The following is a 12,124-nucleotide window of genomic DNA, read 5'->3' on the forward strand; positions in this document are numbered from 1 at the left end:
GTGTGTTGTCAGGGTCCTGGGTCCCATGACCCAGCATGTTTAGTTCTTTGTGCTTTTTGTATTATTGTACTTGTGTGAGTTATTCTATGGTTTCTAGTTTCGATCCCTTGCCCTTCATGTTTCTCTGTGTAAGTCTGTGTCTGCATGTTTGAGTTTCCCTCTGTGTCTTTCGTTCTTAGAGTCCTCTACCTTATGGTTTGTGTCTGTGTTTCTTAGTTGCTGTCTCCACCGTGTCAAGTTCGCGTCTCTATGTCGTACTTCCTGTTTTACTTTGAAGGTCCATGTCTTATGTGAATGCGTCCTGCTTTCCTTGTCTCGTCAGTCCTGATTTCTCCCAGCTGTGCCCTCCTTCTGTGTCTCATTCCCCTCGTTACTTCCCAGTTTATTTAAACCCTGTGTTTCTCTGAGTCAGTGTCTCGTCGTCCCTCATGCTGTGTGGATCTCCCTGTGAGTTTATTTTGTGAGTTTCCAGTTTAGTTTGCTTTGTATGACTTTCTCCTGCCAGCAAATAAAGCTGAGTTCTTTGTGCCTGCATTTTGGGTCCAACTCCTGCCTGCCGCACAGCGATTCATGACAGTATGTAATGTATCTTCAAACATTCAAATTCTCAAAGCCTTCTGTAAGGTCCTTGTATTTGGTCTTTTTATTTACTGTTACTTTATAACAGTAATTAATAAATAAAATACATTTTAAAAAAACACGAAAGAATTGAAGGCGAGCGGGCAAGAGACAGACCTACAAGATAAAGTCCGTAAACTGGAGAAAACTGAGAAAAGATGTGCACACCTGGATCAGAAGCTGGAAACCACAATCAGACAGAAGCACCCAGCATCAGTCATCCAAATGTCATTGTCATTGAGTATCAGCGTGTTCTCCAAGTTAAAGAGGTAAAGTGAAAAAAGCAAAGTATTGATTTAACCCTGGACAATTCTGGCAAATTAGCAAGAATAGAACAGTGTCCCAATGTATAATAATAATAATAATAATAAAATCAAGCAAACACAAGTGAAATCTACTGTAGAACTAAATCTATTGACTCGATGTCAAGAGAAGTAAAAAACCATTGGACAGTGCTGGTTAATAGTATGTCAGTGGCAATATCTTTGTTTTGTTGTAGCTCTAAATAGTCATGCCCTTTGCTCACACCTTTTGGATTTCAACAAGTGAAAAATGAATCCATAGTTTGCTCCATCTTCTTAATACATACGATTATACTATAATGACTTGACACCTTTTTGTAGAAGGGTGGGTGTTCGGTGTGCCTGCAGTACGGATGGAAATGGAAGCATACATAAATTACCATCCACTTTGGTGCAGTAACAGTAGCAACAAGTTTGGACTGAAAATTAGCTCTGCTGAGATTCTATCCCCAGGCTAAGCTTGGGAAATAACACAAAAAATTGCCCAAATGCCTCAGCAGTTCCTCCCCCTCGGGCCTGTGTAAATAGACAAAAAATAAATGATGATAAAACAAATGGATTTGTGCAGAAGAAAACAGGAAGCTTTTTCAGCTGTAGCAGCAACCATTAACTTGTTGCCGGCGCAAATGGGGTTACGACTGAGTGACAGGGTACGATAGAGAGCGCAAGGAGAGCGAGACAAAGGTAAGTGAGGGAGAAAAATAAAGACAAGACTCTACACAGAATGGGCAAAGGGAAGATGGAGTGATTGGTGGAGGGAAAGGACTGTCAGGGAAATTAAGGTCCTCTGTAAACAAGTGCCAAGCTGTCAGTCTGTGAGAGGACTTGATTACAGCATGCCACAGAACCATGTACCTCAGCCTACAAAGGCCCCCACAACCTGTAACTAGACCCCTCTTCTCCTCTCTTCTCTTGATCCAGTGAGCACTTATGTCTTCTCCCTCCTACAATCTCTTACCCACTATATATCCTTCCTGTCTCGGTAGTTCACTTCCTTTCTTATCCAGATTCCCTTTGTCCCTCTTCTACATTGACCCTTTGATTTCAAATCCTCTGCGACCTAAGAAAACACCACCAAATAGAAAAATCCTGCAAAAGTACACGAAAAACAATTGAAGGTAACTTAAACAGAACTGAAAGAAAAAAAATGCAGCAAAACTGTAATAAAAGAAAAAAAGAAACAGTTGTGTTTTTGGGGAGACAATAGCGTGACGGACAGCTGTGATATGCTAACAGTGAAGGGCTAATAGCAAAAATGGATCCATAGTATTATATGGATGATGCCATTAAAACACACATTACCTACATCTTTTTTTACTCACAACACTGATGAATCCTACGTTTCTTTTAAGCATGTTTCAGTGCAGCCCTTCGCATGTTTTGGTATCTGTCACTTCCACAGCTGGTCCGTGACATTAATATCGCCCCAAAAACACTTCTGTCATATTTTGTGAGATTTTTTTCTACTTGTAGTGTGTTTTATTTAACTTCTGTTGTGTTTTTTTCCCATCTCCACTGTGTTTTGTGTGCTTTTTCAGCATTGTTCTGGTGTTTTTTAACTTTTATTTAACTTTTTTTCCCAACAAATACAAGACTGGTTCACGTCCAAAATAATAATACTGCACAGCACTAGAATATTACAACATTATGTCCATAATTATTGTCCATTAGGGTCCAGTTTACAAGTTACTCCCAGTGCTTCCAGTGGTTTCTTCCATTTGTCCACAAAACTTCGGGAGCTCCCATCAATGTAATGTCCCAAACTGATCAGAGTCATAACATCAATGATGAGCGACTTCCATAGAGAAATGGAGGGAGGCTCAGCCCCCACCCATCTCAGCATAATGCTTTTCCTGGCCAACATTAACAGTGATTGAATTACATGCTCATGTTGTACCAGTGAAACAGGGATATATCCCAATAAGCACATTGATGGGTGTTCTGTCACCTGCTGACCAATGGCTGTACTAATATTGGCGCAGACCTCTTTCCAAAATGATTGAATAATAGCGCATTGCCCACTCTGACCTTACACTTGAGACAATTTGGAGATGTTCCCCTATTATACTTACTATAAATATACGGAGAAATATATACGTTGTGCAGAATGTTGTACTGCAGTTCTTTAAATTGGTTACAAACAGAGATTTTAGATGGAAGGAGCAGGATTTTGTCCCATGCTTGTATATCTATTTCACATTTAAGCAACGTCCCCCAAGATTTTCTCAACCATGCCAGTTTATCCACAATTAGGGCATAAATCTCTGAATAAAAGTTTGATACAAAATGTTTATGCTCCCTATTATCTAGAAAGAATTTCTCCAACCGAAAAGAGGCTGTTGAGATTTGTAATGATTTAGCATTTTTAACACATAATTTCTCAATTGCAAATACTTATAAAACTCAGTCTTTGACATAGAATAGTGGGACTTGAGGGATTCAAATGATTTAAACTCCCCCTGTTTAAAGAGGTCATAAAACCTCTTTACACCTACTTTATGCCATCCCACAAAGCTCGACTCTGTTTTGCGGCAAAAGGTCTGGATTATTTATAAACGTTGACAAAATATTAAACAGAAGACTACTGTTAAAAAGTTTTCTCAGTTTTCCCCACGTCCACATAGCATTATATATTAGTGGGCAGAGATGGGCAGTAACGCGTTACTGTAATCCGATTACTTTTTTCAAGTAACGAGTAAAGAAAGGGATTACTATTGCAAAAACGGTAATTAGATTACCGTTACTTTCCCGTAGGAACGCTGCGTTACTCTGTTACTAAAACCGTGATTTTTTTTGCGAGAATGTCTCATGACAGTGACGTAAGCGAGTGCGACGTTCGTGACAACAGCTGTGTGCAGATCAACAATGGATAATATATGGAGTGCGGGAGAGAGTATGAGCGTGCAGCGTTTAAAGCGTGGAAGTACTGACCTTACTTTGAGTTTGATTCCATAAAAAGTGACAAAAACATTAGTGTCCGTTGTGCGTGGGAAGAAAACTTCTTTTTACAGCGAAAAAACACTAAACTTCCGAGCAAGCACCGAGTGCGCTATGAGGTAATGGGAAATTCACAGAGAAACTCGCGGATCCTTCCACTGACCGCTGTGGCACACCTGCACTAGGGTAAACCTCCGCCTACCCAGCCCGTTCTCACTCCCGAGGCGTAACATGCTGACGTTTTGTCACGTCCCGCGGCTTTCCTGAGGAACGCGAAAGGAGACCTTCGGCGTTCTTATGGTACGCGGCGGGTTATGGGCGAAATCCAGTGCAATGACGCTCCCGCGGTAATAGACGTTCCAGCCCTGTATTCCAGCCCTAAACCTAACCTTATCCCTAGCCCTAACCATAACCTTTTTCCTGACCTTATCCAGGACTTTAATGATGTTAAATAGCGTGTTTCTAAGCGATTTGAAGAAAAAGAGCGAACATTGAGTCCATACGGTTCTCATATTTCCTCATTTTTCCGAGGTCGTCACTTAGGAATGTGGTGGGTAGCCGAAAACGTAATATGTTGACGATTTGTCACCTAGCGTAAAATGTTACGCTTTGGGAGTGAGAACGTGTTGGCCTACCCTACTCCTGCTTTACAGGTGAAGATAGAGCAACAGGATCGCGAGTCTTTGACTTTATTTATTTTCTGCTGTGTTTTACTTTCATCTATTTGAAAGACTGAGTGTTAACACACAAAAAATAAAAATTTATGTGCTGGAATGTGCAGAAAATATGTTTAAATATTAAACAAATTTCTTTCAGTCAGAGAATGTTGCATATAAATAAATTTTTGCTTGATGCATAAAGTTAAAAGATTAAAACTAATAAAACAAGTTTTAAAAAGAGACTTTTTCATTTGATTACATTTTGTATGATGGATTGCAGAAAAAGTAGAATTGGGCTGAAAGATCTATCGCTTTATCACCTATTCAGGTTGTAAATCGTGTTTTTAAAAAGTAACTAAGTAATTAATTACTTTTGAAAATAAGTATTCAGTAAAGTAACAGGATTACCTTTTTGGGGAAGTAATCAGTAATTAGTTACTGATTACTTTTTCAACTTGACCAACACTGTTAATGGGTTATACTTTATTACGTGAGGTAAATCATTTAGACGTTTCCCTAAAAAGTTAACAGGTGAGGATGGTTTACATAATACTTCCTCAATATTTAGCCATGGCAGATCAGCAGAAAGAAACCTCGCTTGTATTGAGAGAACATAATTTTCTATGTTTGGCACTCCCCATCCGCCCAGATCTTTCGGTAACTGTAGTGTCTCCAATTTAATTTGGGGTTTTCTTCCTGCCCAAATGAAATCCACCATAGCCTTGTTAATTGCTTTAATATCTTCTGATTTCAAAATTACAAACAACATGCCTGTGGGATATAATATTTTCGGTAGGATTACCATCTTAATGAGATTTATTCCTCCCAAAAAAGATATCGGAAGTGACCTCCATCTTGTCAGCATCTCTTGAAGATCTTGAACCGTTCCATTAATATTTTCTCTATATAAGTGACCAACATTTGGTGTAAATTTAACTCCCAAATATACAAAACCTGATGGTGCCCAATGAAAAGGTTTAACATATTCAGTGTCCTTTCCACTACACAGAATCATTATAACAGATTTATCAAAATTTACCTTGTATCCAGAGTCCTTGATACACCTAGTAAGAACAGGTGGAGAGTTAGCAGGGTCAGTCAGTGTCAGAAGAATATCATCTGCATAGAGCAGAGTTTTATGTTGTCTATCCCCAATTTTAACTCTAGGGACACTTGGATTTTGTCTAATGGCCATGGCCAAGGGCTCAATGGCCAAGGCAAATAATAGTGTTGACAATGGGCTACCTTGTGCTGTACCTCTGCTCAATGTCATTGGGGAGTATAGCAAGCCGTTAGTTAACACTAATGCTGTTGGTGATTTGTATATAATTTTGATCCACCCCAGACAGTTTTTTCCAAACCCAAATCTTCTCATTATTTCAAACAGATATTCCCATTCAATTCTATCAAATGCCTTTCGGCATCCATAGAAACAACAACCCCAGAGATCTGATAAAAATTAAAAAAATTAATAATATTAAATAGACGTCGAGTATTATTGTAAGAATTCCTCCCCTTAATAAAGCCTGTCTGGTCAGCATGCACAATAGAGCACATTACTTTTTCTAGCCTAAGAGCCAGTATCTTTGAAGGTATCTTATTATCAACACCAAAAAGGCTAATAGGCCTGTAAGATGAGCATAACTCTGGGTTTTTATATGTTATATTGTTATATTATGTAATATTAGCCTGGTACATAGATTCTGGGAGTTTCGATTCTTCAAATGCTATTTTAAAAACCCTTAATAATAAACTATTTAACTTCACTTTCATTACCTTAAAAAATTCTTCTATTTCCCTGACTGGAGTGCAGATATAGCTTTAAACACCTCCATCAATGCAATGGGTGACTCCAGCAGGCTAACCTGATCTTCAGAGAACTGAGGGAATACTAAGTCATTTAGGAAAAAACCATGAGTTAAGCCTTGTTATATCCATCTCAGACTGATATAAGTTTGTATAGAATTCTCTAAAGCACTCATTAATCTGACGGTTTCCTACTTGCCTTTCACCATTCACATCCACAATAGCTGTGATAAAAGAACTTGATGGTATTTCTTGCAAGACAAGCCAAAAAGCGTTTAGGCTTACTAGCTGATTCAAAAAGCCATCGTCTGGCAAGAAGGACATCTCTTTCAGCCTTTCGCATTATCAAATTACGCAAAGATGTCCTGGCAATATTAAGCTCACTTAATGTTTCAGCTGATTTTGTTACATAATATTGTTTCTCCAGCTTTTTTATATTATTCTCGATCTCTAACTGCCTTGTTAATCGTTGCTTTCTTTTATGACTTGTGTATGAAATAATCATCCCTCTCATGTAAGCCTTATAGCTATCCCATAAAGTTCTCGTGTCTATCTCGTGTCTAATAATGTTGTTTGCTCTGTTATAAAATGTATAAATTTCTCATCCAAAAGAGACAGTGTGCTCATCTTCCAAGACATGGAGCGCTTAATATGTCTCATGGGTTGAATGGTTAGGACTACAGGAGCATGGTCAGAGAGACCTATATGATCAATATTTACCTGCTGAACTAACTGACTGATACACTTGGACATAAAAATATAATCTATATGAGATGCTGACAAGTGAGGGTTAGAGTAGAAAGTGTATTCTTTAGATAATGGGTTATAGTGTCGCCAGACATCTATAAGGTCAAGCTCATTTATAAAGGGTTTTGGAATTTTTTGACAAAGTAGATTGTGGGGGAGATTTATCCATTTTGGGGCATAGAACACAGTTAAAGTCACCCGCTAATATTATATTAGCACAGTCCATGTCCACTAATTGACTGAATAATACTGTGTAAAACTCATCATCCTGTGCATTTGGTGCATATATATTACCTAGGAGAACAGTTTCCTCATGCAACATCCCTTTAACCAATATATATCTTCCATCATTGTCCTTGTGAGTGGCTGTAACAGTGAAGGGAAGATTTTTGTGTATAAGGGTAATAACCCCCATTTTATTTGTGGAGTAGGATGAGAAAAAAAAATTGACCAACCCATTCTCTACAGCATTTTCTATGTTCATCATCTGTCAGATGGGTTTCTTGCAAAAAAAGCAATGTGAATCAAATCTTCTTACTTAGGCTTCAAACTTTCCTTTTTCCTAAAGCATATAGTTAGGGCTGGACCAGCTGACCCTGAATCTTATCTTAGTTATGCTGCAATAGGTGTAGGCTGCTGGGAGATTCCCATGTCGCATTGAGTATTTCTTCTTCAGTCACTTTTCTCACTCACTATGTATTAACAGACCTCTCTGCATTGAATCATATCTGTTATTAACCTCTGTCTCTCTTCCACAGCATGTCTTTTATCCTGTCTTCCTTCTCTCACATCACCCGATCGCAGCAGATGGCCCCGCCCCTCCCTGAGCCTGGTTCTGTTGGAGGTTTCTTCCTGTTAAAAGGGAGTTTTTCCTTCCCACTGTCGCCAAAGTGCTTGTTCATAGGAGGTCACATGATTGTTGGGTTTTTGCTATGTATTATTGTAGGGTCTACATTACAATATAAAGCGCCTTGAGGCATTTTGGCATTGTTCGAATTGAAGGTCTTTCTTCATTTTTCCCTTAAAAAAACAACAGCAAAAACAAAACAATCAATCAAAAAACTGCAACTGAGTGAGGTCACGGGCAGAATTCACTCAGACTATGGGAGTCAGTTAACTCGTTACATGATTTGAAGTGGTGATTTCGACAAAGGCAGCGCTCTTTTTTGTCTGTCTGTTCAGCTGCAATGACTTGTTATCAGAAGTTGTGCCTGTTCCACGTTACAAACACAAGTTCCCGCGTCCCTAGGAATTACATGAACATGAGATCATTCTGGAACTCAGTCGCAGCCTTCAGTACAAGATTACAGATCTATGTGCAGTGTTGGGGAGTAACGGAATACATGTACCGCCGTGACGTATTTAAAATACAAAATATGAGTAACTGTATTCTGTTACAGTTACCATTTAAAAAGGTGGTATTTAGAATACAGTTACTTTGTTGAAATAAATGGATTACACGGCGGTACTTCCCTGTTTCATAGGTTCGGCTATGCCCTCTCTACTTTTGACAAAACACGCATTAAGAGGCTCTAATGTCTGTGTCTCAATCTCGCGGCCCATGTCACCCCTACTTGCGGCCCGCATAATAACGTGAAGAAATATTTTAAATTATTCACAATAATGATTTAATATGAAGGCAACAGGCAGAGTGTTACAGGCATCGCCCTAAAGAATGTAGCCTCATGGGCAGTGTAGTCCGTGCTGCAGGGAGAATGGACTGCCATACACCTTATGTGTCTGTGAGCGAGGGAGGGAGAGAATATAATAAAATCTTGTAATTTCTCTAATCTTGACACACACACACACACACAAGCCCATCCAGCTATCTTAGTGAGGACCTTCATTGACATAATGGTTTCCCTAGCCCCTTACCCTAACTCTAACCATTAAAAGTGAATGCCTAACCCTAAGCCTTACCCCAAACCTAACCATAACCTAATTGTAACCCTGACACTAAAACCACATTTTGAGCCTCAAAAAGGCCTTAAAATTTGTGAGGACCGGTGTGTGTGTCCTCACAAGTGACTGTTGGTTCTCACAAGTATAGAAGAATGCAGATTTCGGTCCTCACAAAGATAGCTAGACAGGAACACACACACATATATAAACACAAAATAAGATGTGTCACATCCATCCTGTCTTGTATCTTGGTAGTGGTGTATTGGTGTATTTTCTTTGCAGATTCTGGGCCCTTTAGTTCCATCATCATTTAAATGCAGCATCATACCTGAGTATTGTTGCTGACTGTGTCCATCCCTTTATGACCACAGTATGCCCATTTTATGATGGCTGCTTCCAACAGAATCACACGCCATGTCACAGCGCTCAAATCACCTGAAACTGGTTCCTTGAACGTGACAGTGAGTTCACTGTCCTCAATTGGCCTCCACGGTCAGAGCATCTCAATCCAACAGAGCTCCTTTTCTCCATTGGCAATTTGCATTATGTATGTGTAGTTGACAAACCTGTAGCAACTGTGTGATGCTGTTATCTCAAAATGGACTAAAATCACTGAGGAATGTTTTTGCTAAATCTATGCCATTGAGAATTAAGACAACTGGAAGGCAAACAGGGTTCCAACCTGGTACTAGCAAGGTAAATGTTAGAAAGTGGCCAGTCAAATAGCCCAAGAGTTTTAAACGTGAGAGAAATTGTAATGCATAACCTACAACAGAGACAACCCAAGGACGAAACCCATGTAATTCCAGTGCAATCAACAAATGTTTTATAAAGGGGTGTGTGTGCACCCCTTTGCTGTTAAAGAGTCCATAGCTGCAAACACAGCAGCCGGATAAAATAGCGGTAATGGTTTGTTCTCTGTCAGTGTGTCCCGGTGAGCTACCTTTGTTGGGGGAGACTGATGCGGGGCTGTTTGGGGCAGCGTTTACTCAGCGTGAACAGTTTCCTGATGATCTTCTGGGCTTTGCTGAGGACAAGGACGGTGCTGGCCTCCAGCTGGGCATAACGTTTTTGGACGGATAAGTCGGCTGACCAGAGCTTGGCTATCATGGACACATTCAGGAAGCGATCAGTGGGCAATCGCTTCAGGAAGGCTTTGAATTCATCTGCAGGGAATTCAGCAGAGACAGACAGAAGGAGAAAACGACAAAGTTAGTCTCAGGTAATTTATCACAATACAGTTTTTGAGCAGTGAAAGCCTATTCATCACATTGTATTTTACCCCTGCTAGCATGCAGGAAAATGACAGAGAAGCTGGGGAGTTTCACGTGTCATTAGAATTTAAAAAAAGCTGTTATGTTATAATGAATCACAATTACAAAGCAAATACCTGCGCTTTAAACTGCAATTATACTCATTCACTTCTCCATTAGAATCCCATCTTATTCACTGTAGCGTCATTGTCATTAAGCAACACTATTTATGTGACGATTTACCGTATGGCGTCACATACAGATGGCCATCTTTAAAAGCCTAAACAAGTTAAGAGAGCATCAATTATCACAAGCTGAACAAACTACTAAAAGCAAGTGGTAATGAGGAAAAGGTTGTCTTCTGTCATTGTTTGTTGTGTTACTTATATATTTATTTATTAATACACTTGCATGAAGTATGGAGACGTGTGATAGATCGATGTCACTTTGTTCAAACTAGTATTTTTGTGCTAGTGGAACACAAAAGCTCGGGACAAAATTTTAAGCCCCTGCCATATTCAAATCTGTGTCATCTGACATATGAGAAGTTGTTCTTTAACTGTATTTTCAGGAGAAAGTGCTTTTGATCATCTGGACACCTGCTCTTTTTTAGTTTCTTTGCAATAAGCACCACTACCATATTGCCTCGTTGGTCTTGCGGTATCTGATTTAAAACTCTTTAACAATAGGCTAAGTATCTTTGAGAAGGGAGTTTTGTGACAAATGACACACACAATGATTTTCTTTTTTCTGTGGCTACTCGTCCCACCTTGTTCACCAATGTGATCCTTTAACCTCCTCACTAATTTCTTTATCATCATTGCTATCGTTTAGAGCCTTTAATGGATTGTTGTATAATGTTTTCCACCATCTGGTAAAAATCAGTCATGGTCCTGAGTCGTCGACCAAGTTTTCGAGTTAGTATCATGATTGTTTCATTTGGATTTTTGGAGATGATTTATGTTCTACTCTGTTTTGAGTATGTTATTATCACTCTATGATTGTGAGTTTATCTTTGCTTTTAGTCCCCGGTGCCTCATGATGTCAGTCAGCCAGTTGTCCTGTTACTGTTTGGTTTTGTATTTTGTCCTTTGTTTTTTTTGTCCCCATTTTTATCTGCATTAAAGATGTGATTTTGAGTTCATCTCCATTTTGCCAAGTCCTGCATTCTGGGGTCCTCACTGTATTTCCCATACATCATAACATTATTGATAAATATGAATAATCTGTGACACAAAAACTTCAACTCTCAAACATCAAGAGCGAGTTGCTTCAGGCACACTTGTGAACTGTGCATTTCAAATTTTTTCGTGCGTGACAAACAAAACTCACTCACGCAAACTCACTTAATGAAATAGGAGTGTTACCCACACACCCCACTTTTCAGTTATTAATTTGTAAAAAATGTTTGGAATCATGTATGATTTTTGTTCCACTTCTCACGTGTTCACCACTTTGTGTTGGTCTTTCACGTGGAATTCCAATAAAATTGATTCATGTTTGTGGCTGTAATGTGACAAAATGTGGGAAAGTTCAAGGGGGCCGAATACTTTTGCAAGCCACTGTATGTAGCTAATTGGTCAGTTGTTTCTTTGGATCTCTCTGTTAGGATTTTCATCCTTCAAGGCAGATCTAACTGGGAATGATGATTTCACCTTTTACTTATGTCCACCTCTGAGATGCAGTATTATCTCTACTCCTTTGGTCTGTCAGCCCTGAGCCAACCTGTCTCACAGCTGCCTAACTCTGCCTTAAAATACAAGTGCTAGCGTTACAGTTGTCTGTTACTCATCTCCACTTAAATGAACCTGGCAGCCCGAGTGGCTGTGTACTCAAATATATATATTTGCTTATTTATCACATACTATATAAAGCATATAATACTTTTGCAAGCCACTAT

General features: G+C 39.2%; 1 protein-coding gene across 1 annotated transcript in view; it reads right to left on the reverse strand.

The window, feature by feature from the left end:
- The window catches only part of brinp2 (bone morphogenetic protein/retinoic acid inducible neural-specific 2), a 337,921-nt gene that overhangs the window by 12,653 nt on the left and 313,144 nt on the right, over positions 1–12,124 (reverse strand). Inside the window, exon 7 of the mRNA XM_085141220.1 lies at positions 9,915–10,137. Coding sequence (XP_084997346.1) covers positions 9,915–10,137 — 223 coding nt within the window. The remainder of the gene's footprint in view (positions 1–9,914; positions 10,138–12,124) is intronic.

The sequence above is a fragment of the Neolamprologus multifasciatus genome, chromosome 18 (assembly GCF_963576455.1).
Source record: "Neolamprologus multifasciatus chromosome 18, fNeoMul1.2, whole genome shotgun sequence".
NCBI classification, from domain to species: domain Eukaryota; kingdom Metazoa; phylum Chordata; class Actinopteri; order Cichliformes; family Cichlidae; genus Neolamprologus; species Neolamprologus multifasciatus.